This window comes from Malania oleifera, chromosome 4, assembly GCF_029873635.1.
Source record: "Malania oleifera isolate guangnan ecotype guangnan chromosome 4, ASM2987363v1, whole genome shotgun sequence".
NCBI lineage: Eukaryota > Viridiplantae > Streptophyta > Magnoliopsida > Santalales > Ximeniaceae > Malania > Malania oleifera.
This window is the reverse complement of record NC_080420.1, coordinates 29,334,915-29,359,092: the sequence shown is the minus strand read 5'-3', so window position 1 is coordinate 29,359,092 and position 24,178 is coordinate 29,334,915. Positions and strand designations below refer to the sequence as shown.

At 33.2% G+C, this 24,178-nt stretch overlaps 1 protein-coding gene across 1 annotated transcript in view; it reads right to left on the bottom strand.

Annotated features, from left to right (window-relative positions):
* Nucleotides 1-9,358, bottom strand: part of LOC131154103 (phosphoenolpyruvate carboxylase 4) — a 48,487-nt gene extending 39,129 nt beyond the window's left edge. Inside the window, exons 1-8 of the mRNA XM_058106620.1 lie at nt 9,120-9,358; nt 8,538-8,701; nt 1,746-1,860; nt 1,509-1,586; nt 1,339-1,407; nt 1,172-1,250; nt 1,019-1,095; nt 816-911 (exon numbers count right to left, since the gene is read on the bottom strand). Coding sequence (XP_057962603.1) covers nt 816-911; nt 1,019-1,095; nt 1,172-1,250; nt 1,339-1,407; nt 1,509-1,586; nt 1,746-1,860; nt 8,538-8,701; nt 9,120-9,275 — 834 coding nt within the window. The 5' untranslated portion in view covers nt 9,276-9,358. The remainder of the gene's footprint in view (nt 1-815; nt 912-1,018; nt 1,096-1,171; nt 1,251-1,338; nt 1,408-1,508; nt 1,587-1,745; nt 1,861-8,537; nt 8,702-9,119) is intronic.
* Between the last annotated feature and the right edge of the window lie 14,820 nt (nt 9,359-24,178).

Sequence of the window (24,178 nt, the reverse complement as noted above, 5' to 3'; positions counted from 1 at the left end):
GCATGGGAAGCTTCTTGGGACACTATCCTTGGAGAGATCTCTGAAAGAGATAAGGTGCTCTTGTTAATCAGTGCTTCGTGTGCATAGGATATGAAGAAAGCACAAATCAGCTTGAGAAATTTGGAGTATGATCTGGAACTGGTTTAACATATCATGAGTAGTGCCATGGTCAGTAAGTTCTCTGCTGCCCTGCTGGGAGCTTAGAGTGGGGGATTAAAGCTTTATTAGAAGGCATGGAAGCTAATGCCACTGTGCATTCCGGAGCATTTGAAAGGAGATGAATAGAAGGGCTTTTGAAGGGAAGTAGCAATCAGCAAAGAACTTGAAGAACAGACTCATATACAATTTGATTTTTTTGAGTTGTGGACAATCACACCAGATTTCAATTCACAGTTTGAAATTTTTTTATTCCAACTCTCTATAATTTTGTTTCTTAGGCTGCCCTTGGGTTGGCACCTGCTTGGTTCCCTTTGTGAATTAAAGCTCTTTTTCAAATTAACAGTTGCTACTTTGATCATTCTTCTTTTTATGTTCAAAAGCAAAGCAGGACATGCACACACTGCTGGCTAATAAGCATTTATCAAAACATATACAATTCACCAAAGCATTAGACATGCCACCTGCTTTTTAAAACAAAGGAAAGTACTCTCCATGGGTGCAGTTTGCTACCACATGGACCTTTTACACGATTAAACCATAGATTTTTCACCAAAACAAATTATTTCCTCTAGTTAACGTGTTAGAATCTCCATAATACAAGGGAGATTTTATTTTGTATAACTATACAACTAATAAATAGACCTGAAAAGCCTTACCTCCGCAGTTACGTTTGGATTTCCATCTCTATCACCTCCCATCCAAGACCCAAACTTAATCGGAGTACATGTCAATGGAAGTGGCTTTCCAGTGTGCTATAAGAACAAATGCAGAAAAAAATAAATTGCATGATGATGAGAAATTATCAAAATACATATTGAATACAATTAAAGAATCACATATCCAAAGGTCGAAGAAAAACCTTCTTTAAAGCAGTGCTAACACGACGTAAATAATGAGGTACAGCTCTCCAAAGGGACTGCTCCACAATGTTTAAGCCTGGCAAAATCAATAAACGGTTCTCAAAGGATGAAAGCATGAAATTTCTGCTAAAACTAAAATATAAGTTCTTTACCAGCCCTAGCTTCATCTACTGGTGTAGGTTTGTGACGCCTAAGCTCATCCGTCTGCCATATAGACGTCATCTCTCTCACCTATGAAATCCAAAATGAGTTATGGATCTTTTAAAGCATGATAAATAAACAAATAATTTTTTCCTCATCATTGCAAAACACAAATTACCAGATCCTCAATCACCATGTCTCGATCTTCATAGCCAAGATCAGGCCGGTCATTATAATCTAAAAGATGCTGCAAGAAATCGATAAATTCACAATCAGGAAAAAACAGGACACTTAAAAAAAATTAAATACATACAAATTAATTCAAATATGATCAAATTATTAACTTACAGCAATTCTAATATGTTTGTACTGTAAGGTGCGCCGATTAATCTGAGTGGGATGTGCAGTAAGAACAATCTCAACCTCCTGCAGCAACAAGAAATCAACATAAAAAGCATAAAAAAAAATACATTTTCATTTCAGAAAATCAGGCTAGAGTCATATGATTCAAATTTTTTTCTTCTAAAAATATTTTTCCCTATGATTTTTTGACAACCAGAGAGAGGGTCAGCAACAAAAAGAGACCTGTTTGCAAACAGTTTCATAAAGCTCATCAGGGTGAACTCCACCTTGCAACAGCTGATTAAAAATGTCATCACAAGATTTTGATAAATGTGCAACATTACGTGCCTTGCGTAACCTGCATGATGGAATATTCATCTATTATTTTAAATTTAATAAATTTCCAAATTTTAAAAGAGGAAGATAATTATGTTGTCAGAACAAGCTGTATTGTTTTTATTCCAATTCTGCATGCATGTGGTCTCCTCACAAGTTATTCATAGAGCTGTTAGAGCATTAACATTGTGGAGCACAGTCAGCTAAAGAAAGGGGGACAAAGAGCACTCCTTTCAATTAATAATGTCCACCTCATGATTTCAAAAATTTTCAACAAATATGCTGCATTCTGTGCCTTAAAAACCTGCATGAAACAATATTTGTCTACAAGATAGGCATATAGAAAAAATTGAGCTAACCCCTCCCAATCACACCAAATTGAAGATTTCTACTATGCATTAAAAAGTTGAGATGTTTAAAATTTTCCCAAGCATATCAGAAAACAATTAACTAAATCCAATTTCGTCATATCCTGTTAGCTGAATTCAAATTCTATTCAACTCTGCGTAAATTAACATTATGTACATCCCAATCTTATAATACAATCACCTATTCTAATAAGGAAATAATCCCCCTACAGAATAATATATAATCTCCTACATTTACACACTTTCCTAATTTACCCATTATACACAAAGATACTCAGGATTTTAACACTCCCCCTCAAGTTGGATAATAGATATTAATCATCTCCAACTTGCTAATGAGATCATCAAAGTTCTGTCGTGCCAACCCTTTCATAAAGATATCTGCAGTTGGTTCCTTGGTAGGTACATAGGTCATACAGATAGTTAATTCTTCAACTTTCTTTTTGATAAAATGTCGGTCCACTTCTACATGTTTAGTCCTATCATGTTAAACTGGATTGAGAGAGACACCGATGGCTGCTTTGTTGTCACAATAGAATTTGATAGGAAATTTCACCGGGACCTATAGTTCATCCAAGAGTTTTCGTAACCATAGTCATTCACATAATCCTTGAGCAACTGCTCTGAACTCAGCTTCGGCACTACTACGAGCCACTACATTTTGTTTTCTGCTTCTCCAAGTTACCAAATTTCCCTAGAAAAATGTGCAATAACCGGTGGTGGACCTTTTATCTTCCACTGATCCTGCCCAATCTGCATCTGTAAAGATCTCTACTTCCTTGCTTTCACATTTCTTGAAGAAGAGACCTTTGCCCAAGGAGTCCTTGAGATATCGAAGGATCTTGTATACAGCATCTAAATGAGCTTCTTTTGGTGAATGCATGTGTTGACTTACCACACTAACTGCAAATGCAATATCTAGTCTGGTATGTGATAAGTAGATTAGCTTACCAACCAATCTCTGATACCTCTCCTTTTCAACAGATATTCCACAGTCTTCGACCCTCTTTACTGCTTCAATCGGGGCTTCACTAGGTTTGCATCCTAGCATGCCAGTTTCAATTAGGAGATCAGTGATATACTTTCGCTAAGAGACACTAATACCCTTTTTCGTTCGAGCAACTTCCATGCCCAAGAAGTACCGCATTTGTCCCAAGTCTTTAACTTCAAATTCAGTAGCTAGAACTTTATTCAATCTTTCCATCTCTACTGTATCATCCCCAATTAAAATTATATCGTCAACATACACTATTAGAATTGTTCGCTCACCTCTTTCAGACTGTTGGAAGAATAGGGTGTGATCAGATTGTCCTTGTCGATATCCTTGGTTCTTTATTACTTTTGCAAATCTGTTGAACCATGCCCTGGGAGATTGCTTGAGTCCATACAAAGACTTCTTGAGTTTACACACTTTGTTTTCTTCACCTTTCTTGCTAAAGTCTGGTGGTATTGTCATGTAGACTTCTTCTTCTAACTCACCATTTAGAAATGCATTCTTAATGTCAAGTTGTTGTAGTGGCCAATCTAAGTTGACTGCCAAGGATAGGAGAACCCAAATTGTATTCAAGTTTGCCACCGGTGCAAATGTCTCTGTATAGTCAATGCCATAAGTCTGTGTGAATCCTTTTGCAACGAGTCGGGCTTTATATCGTTCAACTGTTTCATCAGATTTATATTTCACTGTGAAGACCCATTTACAACCAACTGGCTTCTTCCCTTTCGGCAAATTCATTACATCCCAAGTCTCATTTTTCTCCAGAGCCCACATTTCCTCCATGACAGCCTCCCTCCATTTAGGTATTTCTAGAGCTTCCTGAATATTCTTTGGAATTCTCATGTCAAGGTTAGAGACAAAGACACGATATCCTGTAGACAAGCTTTTATAAGACATATATTTAGACCAGGGATATTGAGTACATGACCTGGTTTTTTTTTTACTGCAATAGGTAAATTGATGTCATCAGGTACAGGATTATCAAAAGAGAGCTCATAAGACCCATGGTTGTTCGGAGCCATCACCGGTTCCAACACTCTTGGTGCCTCAGGTATGAGATTCTCCGTGTTCTTTGTGTTTGGCTTTCTTGAGTAAACTAGTATGTCTGTGTTGTTTTGCTTCCCTGCATCTCCCCCTGAGGTTAAGTGCTTTTTTGTGTTTGACAGGTCAGGAAGTGATGCAACAGGAGACTCAGTGGATGGGTCGGGAATGAAGTAATAGGAGACTCAATAGATGGCACAAAGTCAGTGGTAATAGGAGACTCGATAGACTCTGTGGTAAAGAAGTCAAAGAACCGATCTTCACTCCATTGCTCCCCCTGAAGAGAGGGCTTTGAGAAATAAGGAGTGGTTTCAAAGAATGTGACATCAAGGCTAACAAACATTCTCCTTGAGACAGGGTCCATAGCATTTGTAGCCTTTCTGGGTAGGGGAGTAACCAATGAAGACACATTTAACGGCACGAGGATCCAATTTATCGCGATGGTGAGCATGAATATAAACAAAAGTAGTACAGCCAAAGATTTTCAGCGGAATACTAGAGGGGAGTCGTGAGGTAGGAAAATGTTCTTGGAATTTCTAAAGAAGAGTGGCAAAGGAAAGTACTCGACTCGGCATTCGATTAATGAGATGTACAGCTGTTAAGATGGCATCTCCCCAAAAATAGTTTCTCATGCTTGTAGTAAACATCAATGCTCGAGCTACTTCAAGTATATGTCTGTTTTTTCTTTCAACAACCCCATTTTGTTGAGGGGTATCCACACAAGAACTCTAATGAACAATCCCATTTTCTTGAAGATAAGTTCCCAGAACATCATTAAAGTATTCCGCACCATTATCAGTACGTAAAATTTGAATGTGAGTCTGGAATTGTGTTTGAATCATGGAATGAAAACTAACAAAAATGGAACAGACTTCAGTTTTATTTTTCAACAAGTAAACCCAACAAAGGCGAGTATGGTCGTCAATAAAAGTAACAAACCATTTTGTATGGGTGCGATTGAGGGATCTTGAGGGGCCCCACAAATCACTGTGAATCATAGTAAATGGACGAGATGGTTTGTATATGGATGTTGGGAAAGAAGCATGCCGATGTTTTGCAAGCTCACACACTTCACATTGAAACTTAGGAGACATTTTATTTGAACAGATAGACGGAAATAAACGCTTTCAATATTGAAAATTTGGGTGACCCATCCTAGAATGCCATAACAAAAGTTCACTATCTCTAAAAATAGATGCAGAATCATAAATTACAGTATTACATTGTTCACTCAAGCTTGCCTCCTCAAAGTAGTAGAGTCCCTCATACGCTTTAGCAGTGCCAATCGTCTTCCCTGATGATAGGTCCTGAAAAACACAATGAGATGAAACAAATTCAGCAGAGCAATTGGAGTCTTTTGTTAACTGGCTAATGGATAACAAGTTGCAAGATAACTTGGGAACATGTAGGACAGATTTTAAGGTTACGGAGTCAGATATGCAAATACTTCCTTTACCGGCAACTAGTGAGAGTGAACCATTTGCAATTTTGACTCTCAAGTTTCCAGCATATGGTGAATAGGATGAAAACAATTGATAAGAACCAGTCATATGATCAGATGCACCCGAGTCAATTATCCATGATGATTTGTGACAGGATATAGTATTTAAGGCTGATAAATAATTACCTCGGTGAGCTGGAGAACCAGTGGAAGACTGACCCGATGTTTGAATGGAGGTAATCATTTTATATAGGTGATCCAACTGCTCAGGGCTGAATGCACTACTTGGATTGATATTATTGTTTTTTTCACCTTGTAATTTTTCAATTGAATTGTCAACGGTAGCCTGATACCCACGATTTTTTTTATAATGTCTCAGCTTCCAATCTGCAGGCTTTCCTTGAATCTCCCAGCAGGTTTCTTTTGAATGACCTGGCTTTCGAGTGTGCTCACACCATAATTTGCTTTTTTATGGTTTTTGTCCGTATCCTCCCAAGCCTTTTGAAATTAGAACCGAGACGTCCGACCCACCCGAATTTAGGGCTGGTATTTCAAACCCAACACGATCCGGCTATGGCTTCAGCATCACACGTCTTCGGCTCTCCTCCCTTCTCACTTCAGAGAACACCTCTTGGGTTGATGGCAGAGGTCGTCGGCCAAGACTTCGTCCCCGTACATCATCCAAATCTCGATTGAGGCCGGCCAAGAACTCGAAGACCTGTTTGTTTTCGAGTCGTTTTTTGTATCGTGCACTGTCGCCAGAGCATTCCCATTCTTCTTCGATGCTCAGGTCGAGCTCCTGCCAGAGATGGGTCATCTCCATGAAATACTTAGTAACGCCTCGCTCGCCTTGCCTCATTTGCCACAATCGGGTCTTGATTTCAAAAATCTGCGAGTAACCTTCGATGTCGGAATATGTCTCATGAACGGCGTCCCAGACGTCCTTCGCCGTTGGTAAGAACAAGTAGATTTTCCCGATTGAAAGCTGCATCGAGTTGACGAGCCAAGCAATGACCATGGAGTTTTCGGGCCTCCATTTTTGCAAGGCTACAACTTCAGTGGAGTTGGGTTTCCTCCGTTCGCCGGTAAGATAACCTAGCCTCCCTTTTTCTTCAATTACCAATTTTATGGATTGAGCCCACTTACGGAAATTTTTTCCGTTTAATTTTTCCACTGTGAGTGAAAAAGTTGTGTTGTCTAGCCCATTCGAACCTCCAACAAATGTGATCTCTGAATCACCGTCGATATTTTCAGCAGGGGTCAACCCTCTACTGTTGATGGTGCCGTTGGTGATGACACTGGTCATAGTTAGCTAAGGTTGAGAAACCCTAGCTCTGATACCATGTTAGCTGAATTCAAATTCTATTCAACTCTGCGTAAATTAACATTATGCACATCCCAATCTTATAATACAATCACCTATTCTAATAAGGAAATAATCCCCCTACAGAATAATATATAATCTCCTACATTTACACTCTTTCCTAATTTACCCATTATACACAAAGATACTCGGGATTTTAACATATCCAGAACCAGTCACAGACCAATTTACCCCCAAGTCTGATTCAATCATATCCAAAACCGGTCATAGACCAATTTATCCCCCAGAGGTTGTCAGTAGCTATTTTCAACTGACCAAAATAAACCCGAGCAATAAATGGGTTTGCTACATTAACAATTTTCAATCCCTCAATTAAGGCATTATTTCCTATTTTTCCATTATTATTTGTTTAAATTTTCATATTTGCTGCCTTTTTCAATAAACCAATTTATATATCCTTAAATGCTTGCTCAAATTTGATTGAACTTCCAACTAAGTCAAACTACTGGAAGGTTCAGCTCTAAATCAATTCTATTAAGTTCAGCAGAAGCCTTGATTTCTTCAGAGTTAAAACTTACAACTTCCATGATTCATGTCTTGTATGATATAGTCCGGCTTAACTTTGAAATCTCAGAAATATTAAATTTAAATTCTAAGTTCAGTCTAAACCAAGACTTAGAATGGACAGATTTGAAAACGGCATCATTCATAAGTCTCACTCTCTTTTTTTTTTTTTTGGTTAAATCAGGTGCTTGTACTGCAAACAAATAAATAAATAAATAATTGTGAGCTAGAATCATATCACAATTCTAAAAAAGAAATATTTTATGAGAGACAAAAATCTGCCAAATTATGGTCGGATATGTTAAGAATTTATGAAATTGAGTATGAAATACTATTATGTGCCCCAATTTACGAAACTTCCTTTAAATGGTCTTTTAAATAAGGGATTAAATAGGAAAAATGAGCCAACAAATTTTTTTTTTCCATTTGCAATACTAAGAAAAAGAATTCAACAGTCATTGATAACTCTCTTTGTTCCAAGTAGCATTACTAAATTTCTAATGCAAGAGATTTGCCAAATCAAATGATGCGAAACCAATTGCTTCACCTTCCAAAAAAAAAAATCATGAATATGAATTCTGTTTACCTGCCAAAATTTATTACAAAACATGATCAATGCAACGTTAATGTGATCAAATCAATCTAAATACAGAAGCCAATCTGACTAGTTTTAATTATGATTAACTGCAACATTTCGATTTGGAGCATGGAGCTCAGGTTATTAGAGCCCCACAATCATAAATTTTTCCATATCACCACCCTATGCATCCCCCACCACCTTATCAGAAATTTTCCCTAGTCTAGGGCAGTGAAGCAAGGAAAATAAAATGGACAGCAACCGGTACTGCCATTTAGGAATCATCCAAACAGTAAGCTGATCCATATTTATTCCAAAAAAAAATTAAATATGTACAAAATATGAATTGAACGAATGAAATAACTGGAAAGATATCAAGCTCCGCATTACCTGTGATGGTTCTCGGCAATACCCATCAAATTGAGATGATGGCTGAATGTTCGGGCAAGCGTCAAAGCTTCCTCCAAGGTCATCTTTGAGATTTCAGAGGCGAGCTGTTTCTCCAGCAGCTCCGCCGTCTGCTCAATCCCCGCCATCCTCATATTACAAGCACTCTGAACACACAAATGTCATTACAAGAAGTTTTCATATCCAAAAATTCTAAACCGCTCAGTACTGAGAAAATGCATGAATAGAACAGAAACAAGATTTCAAGCATATGGCCATAAAGAACAAATACTGAGGTTAAAGAAAAAGAAATAAAACAAAAAATAAACAAAAAATAAAAAATAAAAAAAAGCAACTCAAGAGCTAAATAGTAGCAAATTTCCATTTCTCCTCTTTTCCTCCATTCTTCTCAGCTGACAAACAAAGTCTTAAAAGATGACGAAAACTCAGAAACAAAAAACTGTAAAAGAATCAAGAAATCGCAACTAACGGAAGCAAAACAGCATAATTCACACAAATGCATAGCGGCTACCAGTTGCAGTAAAACAAGTTCTGAAAAGAAATCAAAAGCAGAGTACAAGAAACCTGGGAGAGGATTCGAGTCCTTTCAACTTTCTCCATGAATTGGCTGCCGACTTCCCGCTGCAAGACGTCGTTGAGAAGGCTGCCGAGTAACCTGCAGTCGTCGTCGAAGCTCTGGAAGGAGATTTCCTCCGCAATATCGTCGGTGGTGTCCGTCATTGTTGCAGAGAGAGAGAGAGAGAGAGAGAGAGAGAGAGAGGCGTTAATGGAGGAGTTGGGCAAGAGAGTAAGAGGATGTTGTGAAGAAGAAGAAGAAGAAGAGGGCAATGAATGTGGGGCCTGCAATGGCCGTGACAAGGAGGCAGTTGAGAAGCGACACGTGGAGGGTACGACAGAAACAGTGGAAAGCTCTTGGCAGGACTCTGGGAGAGACCGGTGAATCCGGCATTCTCTTTAAATGGCCTGAAAGATTGCCCCAATATTTATTTATTTATTTATTTATTTATTTATGAGTGTTATTCCGACTACATTATAATTTACATTTAAAAAGTATGAATTTTCAATTTTAAATTTTAAATTTTATTTTATTTTTCATCTGATTGAAATATAATATAATTTTGCACAAACTTTGTACAAATTTACACAAAAAATCTAAATTCAAACTCTCAAATACAAAATAAATATAATTTTATATTACATTTTATCTAAATTTAAATAAATTTAAAATTTATACATCAAATTTCATATATCGAATGCAAAGTTATATTTTTTTTGTATTATTAATTTCTTAAAATACAAATTCACCTTAATTCATCAGAATATGAAGTCAATCCAAACCGTATACAATTACACTTTTCCTTTTTATGATTTACTAAATGCCCAAAGAAAAGCATAATGGGAGAAATAATATTTTAATTTTATGATGGGAAATTGAGAAGACTTTTTACACAAATATGCGATGCCTATTTTATTCATTTTCCATTCAGTAGGAGTAGTGGTGTCACCAAAAGTGAAATAGAGTTTTTGGAATCTTGACAATCAACACAACAACCCCATTTAGATTAATCCCATGTTGGTAATTTTTTGTATTAGTAAAAAGTATCATTCCCATTTATGTTTTGTACGTTTAAAATAAATGAAATTGGTCAATTATAAAATCTTAATGTGAGCATTTTTCAAAGGCGAATAATTAATGATTATTAATTTAATGTGACTTTTTCTCTTGGATAATTACTTCATATTAATGGTTTTTGTTTTGAAAATTTATAATAATAGTTTAAAGAGAAACATTTATAATACAATATATAAAATATTTATGTTAATAGATATTGAGAGGGATATTGGATGGATTTGAATAAATTTCAATTATAAACTTTTGGACAAAAGATACTGGTCTCCCTTGAAATTTCACTTTCCCTAAAGTTTCAAAAATTATAAAAACAAAAATTAAAAATGAAAACTAAAGATCGGGAATGAAAACTAAAAACTAAAAAGAGAAGCTAAAAACCAAAAAAAAAACGATTTGGTCAATATTTTTAAAATTAAAATATTTTTTTAAAACAAAAACATGTTAAATAATACAAATTAAAAACATAATAATAAAATAAAATTTGATATAATTATTTTACATAATTATTATATTTTAAAAGTTACTTTACAAGAACAATTTTATCGTATATGACAACTAGAAAGTAGTAAAAATTGTTTTTAAATAACTATAGTGATTTAGTTCAAAAAAGTTAATGGTGGATATCAAAACATTTTGGAAAATTTTGGTTTTTAATTTTTAAAAAATAATTAAAAATCGATAATGTAAATAAAAAAACTAGTAATATAAATAATAAATTTTCATAATTTATTTCTTTATAATAAATAAACAAAAATAAAAAATAAAAAACAAAAATGCTACAAATTATTAAATAAATCCTAAACTTATAGACTCTCGAAACAAAAAATAAGAAAATTTATTTCTCATTCTATAATCCTTGCCGCCTTTCAAACCCGAAATGGGTAATATAATATTTCAAATTGTAAGTGTGATCTCTCTTTTAAGTAACAGTAATAATCTCCTTTTCCATTATCACAAAATCAAATTCATGTGAATTACAGTTTCTCGCAGGCATCATGCCCCTCTTGGTAACTTTCTATCTACAAGATGTCACAATCAAATTTTTTTTAATGTGATTCATATAGGTACATTATTGTGTGCGGTCCTTCAACTTCTGCATGTGAAAATCTATCTGATGGATGACTCCCTTGACCCCGTTTCCTTTATGGGATGAGCATTGTTGAGGCTTCACATTTTTCTCCTGCAGTTTGTTTTTGTTTTCACGGTTAAAAGTAAATTAAGGCTGTGTTTGGAGTAGGAATTTTAAAATTTTAATTTAGATTTATATATATATATATATATATATATATATATTACATACATAAAACTGTCTTTTGTAAACTTTTTTTTTTTTTTTTTTTTTAAGAAGGGCGGTACCTCCATTTATTTATTGATAACCCCTTACTTTTGGCGGAGGAATACCGTGGTTACAAGACAATCAATGAGAGATAACAAAAGACAAATGTTAAAAATCTCCCAAAAAACAAACCCAACATCCAGCCAAAACCGGATTACAAGTCCAAACAAAACAAAACAAATCATGACCTACAAAACAAATTCACACAACATAACAAAACAAAAGAAGAACAGCAAAAAGCATGAGCAAAAACCAAAAGAAAATCAGCTAAACATACCTCATATAAGTCATACCCATCTTCTCCAATTTATACAAACCATTGCTAACTTTAGGGAGTTGACTACTATTTGTAAACAAACTATTCCTCCCCATAGCACATTGTCGAGTTAAGGCATCTGCTACTTTGTTCCCTTATCTATGCAAATGATTTATCGAAAAATCCACTCCCTCCAATAAACCAATAAGCTGCTCCCAAAAATCTCACAAATACCACAATGAGCACTTCCTAACTCTAATCCAATTAACTACAATATTCGAATCACATTCAATATCGATACAGGTATGACCCAACTGTTTGCAAATCTTTATTCCTTCCAACACAGCTCTCAATTCAGCTTCATTATTTGAACAAGAACCAAAATATTTTGTAAACTTATCTCTCTCAATCTCTCTCTTTTTTACACTATTTTCTTTCACATCGGGCAATCAACCTTTTCCACATACACAAATCTCCTTTCATATTTCAAAATGGAATCATAAAAAAATATTCAAAAAAAAAATCTCAAGAATTCTTGCTCCTACCAAATTCACGAAGATAAATCTTACTACTGTAAAAATAAGATTTCATCGTCTCTTAAACTGGCAACAGCTTCTTTTACATATAATGTTTTTCTATTTATATTTACGTTCCAAATTTATTTTGTTTATAATATCATATGCTACAATTTGTGTTCTCAAAATTTGTATTTTCTTGATCTGTATATATGTATTGATTTATGTATTTCCTTAGTTTACTTATCATAAACTACATATTAATGTGCAATCAATTTGGTGATTATTTCTTAATTTAGCACAAGTCTTGAGTTAAGTAATGTGTCATGTGAGTATACATGCAATAGGTGATTCCAAAAAAAATGAAGAACACAAGTATAGGTATATCACTTTTTGTATGCCTTTTTATAACCTCCTATTTGGAATTAGAATGAACCTTACTAAATAAGATTTTTCATATTGGTCAAAGTAATTGAAATGAAATTTATTTGGTGAAGTATAGTGTTTGTTAGAAAAAAATCACCTCTAAAATTAAACCTAATGTTGTAATAATGGATCGGATATAGGATGCATAGTGGAATAAAAATGCAACAAGCAGATCAAACTTAACCAGAAAACATAAAATAACAAACACAACAATAAGACGTATGTGATTCGGCAAAACCAACATCCACGGAAGCAATTGGCGTAAAAATTTCACTAAGAAATTTGAGAATACACAATACACTTCACAAATATCTCTCTCGTATCTCACAATACCCTCAGACAGGGATAAATCGGCTTCCTTCAGAGGTTTCTCCCAAATTACCCAACCACCCCAACGTTCAAATTCAAAATTTGAACTTCTTCTCGTTGCCCAAGCGTACTCGTCGACGAGAACAAGAGATTTGTCGACGAGTCAAAGAAGCTCACTCATCGACGAGTCTGTCCTCTCGTCGATGAGTCTTTAACTCTCTCATATTTTTAAGCTCTCGGTATCTACTCGTCAACGAGCACAGGGCACTTGTCGACGAGTTTTCTGCTACCAGCACAAGAAAACTTCTCTCACATGTTTTCCTTCCTTTGTTTGTGATCCCACTAAGTATAAGAGTAACACACAAATATAACAATCTCCACCTTAGCGATTATATGTCCCTTAGGAGAACCCAAAAACATGATTGATTGCTCCACCTTGAACTTGAAACGCTCGATTGCAACCGTCTTCCTTCTAGTACTAAGAGACATGCACCAAGTCCAAACAATGTCGCTTGAACTTCCCAATGGCAGCTTTTGCTTCTACCATCAGCCCCAATATAGTTGTAGATTCAATACCCAAAGACTTCGCCCTTGGCTTCCAATAAGACTTTCCCACAACAGGAAACATAAAAACTGCTACAAGTCTTATATCACCAAAGCCCCCTGCATAGTCTTTAACAAAACTAACAATTGATGGTCCACTCTGTTGTCTACTAAAACACTTCATTAGACAATCATGGAGGACCTTTGACATATCTCGAGCATCACGGCCCGTCTTTGGGTACCGAATGGTAGACATTTCACAACGAGTCTCCGTAGAACCTCCTTGAGACGGCAAACAAAGTCTCCCTACGGTTCCGTCCACAAAGCCACCTTGAGATAACATCAATCTCTCTGTAGCTCTATCCATGCGAATCAGCAAACCAAGGCCCATTTGGGTCGTACCCAACACATTCATGTCAAAAAATTTCAACATAATTTCCAACTAATCAACCCCAGTCAAAGCCTTTCCAGCCAATAACATGTTATTCACACACAACATATACATCACTCCACAGCATCCTATCACCCTCTTGCAAACTGGAAGCCTCACCAACTCACATACCTAAGTAGTGGTCTAATAGTACATATGAGCCTACCATGATCCTACTGGTTTCCCTAGCTGAAAACTCCCTACAATATGAACTATATCATCTCTGTCCTGAATCTGTTGCTCCACTTGCATCATATGTCCATTCATACCATAATACTGTTGACCCGAAATAGAACTCCTGCATTTTTGCCCTGAGTCCCTAACTCCACCTGAATAACATAATTGTTGCTGCCGCAGTTTTCTGGCATTTGATTCTCTTCCTTTACTTGAGTACGCTGCCCCATGATTTTAACAACAAAATTTATAACCTTGATCACCCCTTTTTTTGCCACAGAATCACCTAACTTGCACCCACCTTTCTTATAACCCAGAAAGATGTACTGTCCAGATATAACACCAAGCCTAGATCCTCCATCGCTTGAATAGTACACCAGTGGACATCCATTCACAACTGAGTGGTCTACCGCAAAACCTGCCAACAATTCACTTGCAACTTTCCCATCTAACGATACTTTTAGCGATCAGTCACACGAGAAACGCGTCATACTCACTAACTTCACCAAGAAGTACCCTGCAAGCCCTGTATATGATCTACCCTGCTCACAAAACTCCTTGAACAAAACCAACGTACTTAGTTCCAATGGTTAACATGAGGATTTCTCTCATGGTCTTGTACTCCACCTCAACCACAACACCTCAACATTAGGCTTCTGCTACATAAAATAAACCAAGACTTTCCATGATACATTCACGAAAAATATATGTCTATCCTTTGATGTTATCATCATCGGTCCCTAAACATCTGAATACATGTAGTCATCCATATGCTTCAACTGCATATGCCACAAAGTATCTGATTCAGATTCAACAGTTGTAGCTTCACCTACAATTGTAACACCCCACAGTATATAGATATTTCCTGCTATCTTTTCTTCTTTCATCACTATCGAGTTGCCTTCGCACACCTTCATTTCTCCTTTTTCAGACTTGTAACAAAAACCATTACAGTCTAAAATACCCAATGAAATAACATTCTTTTCTAGACCCTCAACATGCCTTACTTCACATATGGTTCTTACAACACCATCATGCATTTTGATTTTGATATTTCCAATACCAAGTATTTTGCATGAAATATTATTTCTCATAAAAACACAACCAGTATTGACTGACCTATAGGTGTTAAACCATTTTCTATTTGTTGTCATATGATAAGAACATTTGGTATCTAGAATCCAAGAATTATCCGTGAGACACTTCGAACCTGATGAAATACATAGCATATCCCCATCACTGCACTCTGAATCTTCTTCCACTACATTTGCAGATTCTAACGGACCTTACTGATTTTCAAAATTCTCTTTCTTCCACTTTGGACATTCTAGTCTTATGTGCCCAATTTTACGCACTTAAAACATTTCACATCCTTCTTTCTTCCCTGTCTGCAACCGAGATTTACTTTGGGACTTACATCTCCCATATTCTTGATTACTTTTCACAACAAGTCCTTCACCATGTGAAGCTTCATCGCTAATTATTTTTCTTTGGTGAAAATCAAGCAATGCACTTGTTACCTTTTCCAAATTCAGGCTATCCTTGCCCCATGTAAAAGTTGTAAAAAAATTCTCATAAGTTTGAAACGTAGGTAGGGAATTTAATAGCATCAATGTTTTGTCTTCCTCCTCGAACTTTACATCAACACGTGCCAAATCACTCACAATTTGATTGAAAGTGTTTATATGTTGGTTCAAATCTGAACCATCAACCATCTTAAGTCAATACAACCTTTGCTTAAGAAAAATTTTATTCGACAAGGATTTAGACATATACCAGCTTTCTAACTTTTGTCACATAGCCGCTGGAGAATCCTCCTTCATCACATGATAGAGAACTTCATCGGCCAAACACAAGTGTATTGTAGAAACGACTTTTGCTTCCAATTCTCCCCATATTGCCTCATCCATTCCAACCAGTTGTGTTGCCTTTTTAAGTCTGATCCCTGTTTTGATACTAAGAAAGTACATGTATCTTTTGTGTGTGCCTAGTGTTTTGAACAAGTTTACAATTCAAAATGCACACATAGAAGAGAAAGATGGAAGCCTGAAAGCTCACATCAACTGACGTTTTCCACAAAAGACAAAAGAGCAAAGAAGAAGACATTTGTTTTGTAATTGTATTGCATTTAATTTTTTATCTTTGGTATGTAATAATGCATATATTTGCATGATATGTTTGAATGCTCAGTAATGACCATAGAGAGACTTTAGGGCTGACTTCGGTAGACCGAAATTAGGTTTTTTAGACTAAATTAAAGAGCCTTGACCTTAGATAGACCCTAGGTCCTTGCACGTAACTTTAAACTCAAATCAGGCCTTAAATGCATACTTTAAGTGTATTTGGTCGACTGATCCCAAACCTGCATAGAAGCTTCGGTCGACCGAACCTAACAAGGTTAACAGGTTGACTATTCGGTCGACCATTTTAAAATGAACTTGAACTGTATGGTCGACCAAACTGACACGTGGGTGATTCCTAATGCTTTGGTCAACCGAACCCTTAGTTAAAATCTGACCTGGTTGACCGAACCTCTGAATTTGGTTAACCGAACGTGCCCTGGTCGATTGAACCTCGGAGGGTTCAAAATTGCCTTAATACTGTCGACCAAAACATCAGTTCAAAAATGTCACAGTCAACCGAATTTAGTGATATGGTCGACTGAACCTCAAATATGGTCAACCGAAACTCTCGGGTTAGAATTTTTTAAAAACGCTTAACGTCATTAACTTTTAATTAAACTTTTCTAAAATACCGAGTGTATCCCCAACGGTCACAATTTTTGTAAAATTTATACATACCCCCTCAATTGCTTTGATTAGCAACTTTGATTAGTCCAAATTTTCTCTCTAATCCATTGTTAATCAAAGTTCTCCCAAAACATTTTTTATTGTTAAAATCATTCTTTTGGGGCCAAGTCTTTTATACAAATCTCTCAAACTCTCTTTCATGTATTTATTTCAAAATCATTTTTTAGGAGAGTATTTTATTTAGGACATTTTATTTGCTTTTACTCTCAACTAACTTTTTTCTTTAAAAAACACTTTTGAGAGTATTTGCTTAGGTTTTCTCAAGGTTATTTCTTTGATAAATAGTTTTGGTAGAAAATTATTTACAGTACAAATATTTTCTTGAATTTAAATTCTTAGATTCTCCAAATATTATTTATTTGCAAAAATATTTATAGGAGAACAATATTACTCATTTTTCATATATATTTTATTTGTGTAAAATTATTTAGATAAACATCTTTTACTTTACTGAGCTTAACTCATATCATATTAGAGTGCATGTATTTGAGCTTTTAATGTTATACATCTCTACTTGTTTTTAGAAGCATTTTTATATATACAAAAATGGTTTATTACATCGGTTGGGTTCAGCCTGGAATTGAATTGGGAAGTCTTAACCCTGTAAGTGAGACCGGTTCGGTTCAGCCCAGAAAATTGAACTGGGGAGACTCAGACTCGTAAGTGAGACCGGTTCGGTTCAACTCAAAAATTGAATTGGGGTTTTTCCTCTCCCCATAAGAAGAGGGTGTAAACGGCTTCTACTCCACCCATTTAAGTGAGCTGAGATAGTAGAATCCTTCGGGGGTATGCCCAAGGTAGGGCGTAAACAGGTTTGGCCGTACCTCGATAACAAATCTGTGTGTCACTCTCTCTCTATCTTATTTAAATTCCTATACTTTAATTTCAGCGTGTGTATGAATGTTTATTTGATATCATAATTATGTGCATACACACATTTGATTTAAATAAGATATACTGCACACATGTATGTTTTATTTATCGTTTTATTATTTTACATACACGCGTGCATATTGGACGAGATATGATTTGTGGTGAATCAGAGAAATGCTTAATTTAGTTAAAATGTTTTAAAACCCAATTAACCCCCCTCTTGGTATCACACCAATTCCAACAGGTTGAACGCCAAGTAGAGCCTTAGTCATTCCTTGTTGTACAAGTATATCCTTCACTCTCTTCTGCCACAAACCAAAGTTCCCAGTTCCATCAAATTTGATGAAGTCAAATCTTGCAGAAGATGATCTCGAAGCCATATCAACAATCGCTCTTGTACCACTTTGTTGTAATAATGGATCGGATATAGGATGCACAGCGGAATAAAAATGTAACAAACAGATCAAACTCCACCAGAAAACATGAAATAACAAACACAACAACAAGATGTATGTGGTTCAGCAAAGCCTACATCCACGGAAGCAAACGACACAAAATTTTCACTAAGAAATTTGAGAATACACAATACACTTCATAAAGATTTCTTTCATATCTCACAATACCCTCAGACAAGGATAAATCGACTTCCTTTGGAGGTCCCCCCCCCCCCAATTACCCGACCACCTCAACGTTCAAATTCAAAATTTGAATTTCTTCTCGTAGCTCAAGCGTACTCATCGACAATAATAGGGGATTCGTCGATGAGTCAAAGAAACCCACTCATCAACGAGTCTTTAACTCTGAGATTTTCAGACTCTCTGTATCTATTCGTCGACGAGCATAGGGCACTCGTCGACGAGTCTTCTACTGCCAGCACAAGAAGACTTCTCTCACATGTTTTCTTTTTTGTGTTTGTGATCCCACTAAGTATAAGAGCCACACACAAATATAACACTTAGGAATCAAAAAATCATATTTTCAATGTCTTTGTTGCACCCCAACTATTTAAAAAGTTTCTTATGTTACATTTTCTTCTACTAGCAATTTATAACCTCATATTTAGAATTGTTTTTGCAATGGATCTTTTTATTGGAGGTCTATAAAAAATTGAATTGAATTTTATCTGGTAGCTAGAATTTAGTGTTTGTTAGAAAAAAACTTCGGTGTTTTATTGTGTATGTTAGTTTGTTGATGCATCTATTTTTTTTTATTTTAGGTCAATACAAAAAGTAAAAGATATGGGCATAATCTAGGTATATTGTGTTTAGTCTTTTATTTTGATTATTTTTGCTTTATTTGTTATTTAAGATTTTATCTTTTTTTTTTTATGTATTCAATTTTTTCTTCTATTATCATGCTTATATAAATTTCAAGAAAAACAAATAGCTATCGGATAGGAATAACAACCACGACAAACTTAGTTTGCCCTCAACTGCTGCTAATTTGCTACTGTTAGCATAAGCATCAAAATTTACAATTTCTTGAAAATTTAAAATTTAGAAAAAATAAATAAATTTGAATTTAAATTGTTAAAAACAAATTTACATTAGAATTTCTTTTGAAACTTGAGCAAGATTGGCTATCCATATTGTTTTCTTTTTATACCGAAAATCATAAAATTTTTAAAGCAACAAAACTAAAAATTAAAAAACATTATTCATCATGACATTTAGCAGTTACAAACAAAAATATATTGAAAATACTATTGTATCTTTATTGTATTACAATAATTTTATATACTTAAAACATTCTCCATTAATAATTAAACTAATATTTAGGTAAAAGATATTAACCTTTGACAAAATGATAAGGACATCCCTTGAGGTTTCAAAATCTTAGGAACTTCTCTTCAGATTTCAAAATTTTTATTCTATGAGGTTTGTCAAAAAGACAGAGGTCTGCCTTATATTTAATAAAAAAAAAATTTTTTTTTAGGGGTATAAGTGTTCTAAAAATAAAATGTTAGAAAAAGTTTGTGTGATTTTTGAAATCTCAAGCAGGGTTTATAAAATTTTTAAATCTTATTTGTCTTTTTTGACAAATCCCAAGGGAGATAAGTGTCTCTTGCCCTTAATATTTTTAATAACTACTAATAATTGATATAATTTTTTTTTTATGTATAATCTAGAGTCTGTAATTCTTTTGAACTGCCATTAGTAAGTGAATTAACAATTTTTATAATAACTACTAATAAATGAATAAATTTATGAAATAATAAATAAAATATTTAATTTCAGAATCGTCATATATAAAATTATTAATGTTTTGGAGCCTTCTCATGAATTTATAATTTTTTAATCATTGAATAAATATTTTTTAATAACTAATTAAATTAATAATTTCTCTAATCATTACCATTTATAATGATTGAATTATTAATTCAAATTATTTTATAAAGTAAGAAATATAATAATTAATAATTAAAACCACCCCATAAATAATTTGATTACTATTTAAAACACCCTTAGAAATTTAAAGGATTATTTTTTAGCTATTGAGAATATTTTAAATAATTTTTTTTGTAATAAATATTAATAATCAAATTGATAAATAACCATAAATAGTAATAAAATTTAATTTAACCATGATTACAACTATAGAAAATTTTAATATATTAAATTATTAACATTAATTATCACAAAAGTTAAGTAGAAATTAATATTAAAAGGTTGGTAATTTTATTTATGGGTAAGTTTCAAAAGTTGATAAACTCATTGAATTATAAATTTATTAGTTATTTACAAACTGTTAAAATAAATAACCCTGCACTTAGAGGTCATTTGGTTCACAATATAAAAAATATTCTTTAGAATCATGGAAAATATTTTGACTTGATTCACAAAATAAGATTTTCAGGAATATACACAAGATTTTTATGTTTATGTTTGCTTCAACATAAAAATCCTGACAGCAAGTATTTCAAAAAGGTGACCATTATGTTAGTATCGTAAAATTTTCATTTAACACTTAATAATTAATTAACTGAAATAATTAAGGGCAATATTATAGTGCCAAAATATTAACTGTTATATTAAAATTTTATAAGGCAATAATAATATTATATTACTTAATTTTTAATAAGCATTTTATAATTTATATCCTTAATTAACATTTTATGTTTATTTTTTAATAAAAAATAATTAATATTTATATTTATTTGAAAGATCTATTCTTATTTTATTAATAATTTATTATTTTAAATATAATAATAGATTTTTATTATATTACATTGTAGGGTTATTGTCGTCCAAAAGTCAAAAGAATGAGGACAATTTTGTAAAAGAAATTAAGATTCCCACGAAATGTACCCATGGGGAAGAAGTGACACAAAATGCTCATGTTTTATGAGAATTCTTTTATTCCTAAGAAAGTGAACATTCACACTAAAATGAATATGAAAATCAAGTGTGTCATAAGACATCACAATCTTGAAAAATGTCATGACCAAAATGCCCCCTTAAGGTTTCTACTTAAATTGAGATTAGGAAAAATATTTGAAGTATATAAAAACTTATTCTAACCCTAAACACAATCTAGGTCTCTCTTTGGTGTGTACTTTGGATCAAAGATTTTATCTAAGAAAATTAAAGAATAAATAAAAAAGAGATTTCACTTTGTAGTTTCTTCATTTAAAATATTATTAAAAATAAAAAAAAATACTAATATAATTAAAAATCAAATATTAATTATGTATAAACTCAATTTTTTATTCAGTAATTGATTATATATTTATTTCTATTTCACTTTTCATGATAATAGGATACAAAAACATATATAATATCCTCTACATTTTCTTTCATGAGGGTGCATTTGAGAATATAGATTTCAAGTCTTAGATTTAGATTTGTACAAATTTGAATAAAATTCAATACAAATGTAAATTACATCTTATAAAAGTCCACACAAATCCAAATCTAAGGGCCTCTACTAAACATAGAGTCAATGTTTTCTAAAATAGTTTATCTAACTTATAATCCAATTAAACTTTACATTACATCAATTTACATATAATCTATATGCATGTATGTATAATCTATATATATGATTTCTGAATCTAGAGTTTCAACCTAGCATTGATACGTGGTGTTGCTAATAGATGTGGGGGCCACGCAGGCCACACAATTTTTTTGCCCTTCTTATATCTTTTCCTCTCTTTTCTCTCTCCGCATGGGCCTCATGCGAGCCCCACTAATTTTTTAATAATTTTTAATTTATTTTTTAAACTATTTACTTTTTCTTTGGTCTCACACGGCCCCACTAAATTCCTTTCTCTACATTGATTTTAATAATTTTTTTTATAAAAAAAAATTAGAAATATTTTCTCTTTTTATTCAACAACATTTAAACATTCCAACATTAATGAATTTCACTAATTAAATTTTTGAAAAATAATCCAAACTCAACAATTTTGCATCACTTTCTTTTCAAAAATTTTATATTATAAAATTAATTCAAATTATAAGTTTATACTTTCTTCAGTATTTGTTTATATTTACATCTATTTAAAGGATAGAATTATATTTAATTAATATTTTTCGAAAATATAAAAGTATATATGTCATGTTACATTTCTATTTACGTATATTATATACATTAAAATTAGCATAAATGATTGAAAATATTTTTAAAATATTCAATATAATATATACAGTCGAATACAATTTTTCTCCACCAAAATTATAGAAATAATTTTAATTAATATTATTAAAAAATATAGAAATATATATACTGTGTTACATTTCTATTTACACATATTATATGTATTAAAATTAGAATAAGTGATTATTTTCTTACTTACCTTCCACCCAAAAGTTCTAATATTAAAAAATTATAATATTATATATATATATATATATATAAATACATAAACTCATGTAATTTAATAAGTATTCAACTTTCTATATGTTAAAAAATTAAATATTTAAATTTTACTCAAATTTTACATTTTAAATCCTCCTTCAATTCTCTTATGATTTATATCTGTATTTTATTTTTCTCAATTAATTTTACATTAAAATTAATCCGCTAAAAATAAATTTATATCATATATATTTTATATTATTCATATGAATTTATCAATATTTTGTCAATTATGTTGAACAAATAATATAAAATAATGTGTTAAATTATGATACTATTGTCAAAACTAATTATCGAGATACATATATATGACAATTAATCTCACTAAAAATAAGTTACACCTAAATATAATTTATATTAGGACCCGTCTTCTTCTCTCACTTTTTTTTCCTTGTTTTCTTGTCGTCCATTTTTAAATATTATATTATTAAAAATCTTGCTTAGCAAACCATGTCAAACTATTCTCGTGAAATAATAATTCTTTTTTCTAATATAAAAATTCTTACGAGAGATCACATTTAAAATAACCCAAGTGGAATATTCCTTAATAATTATTTTCTGCAATTCAATGCGAGGGTGGTGGGTTTTTTCCCACCTTGAGGAAAGCGGTAGGTGCCATCACAAGGCTCATGATTGCAGTTTGCCCCTATTGGCGCATCTAGTTATGCATTTGCATGAAGCCAAGCCATCATATTTTGACAAGTGGTACTTGAAAACATTCGACAAATTTCAAGTCTTATTTTAACATATTTGTTATATTATGATTAGTAGTAGATACACATTTCACACATGCTCTAAATTATGGTCTATGGGCTTAGACCATATATTATGAACTTCTAAATCACAATCTTAATTTCTTAGCATTTTAGATGATACACTTGTGAATGTCTCATTTTTCAATAGTAATTGCATGAACAAATTTTTAAATTTTATGATAACTATCTAAATAATTGTGTAGCAAATTTTAATTTTATTAATTTTGAAATGAATGGGTATAATTCTCTTTAAATATTTTTATAGAAAAACCAAACTATCCTTTCATTCTATTAGCGTGAGTGTATGTGTGGTACATGGTATTTTTGGAATTCGGTTCCAGTAGTACATGATTGGGTCGAAATTTAGCTTTCTTATTTTTTGCACTCTCTCCTCACCGCTACCACCTTTGCTACACTTTCCCCTCCCTGCTATCACCATTAATGTCTCCCTCTCCTCCCTTCCTTGCTTGACTACCTCTCTCATGGGTGCACAAAGGCATGCTTCATAGATTATCTGTCATTAGTATCATCCAAGGCTATCACCCTCTTTGAACAACCACAATGCTACCACCACATTTGTTACCAACAAGCTTCTCCCTCCCTCTCTCTCTCTCTCGGAGAAACATCATACCTATGCTCACACCATAGCATGACTTTCCATCATCACCACCTCGCCCAAGTAGCATTATCGCCTCACCAGTCACAC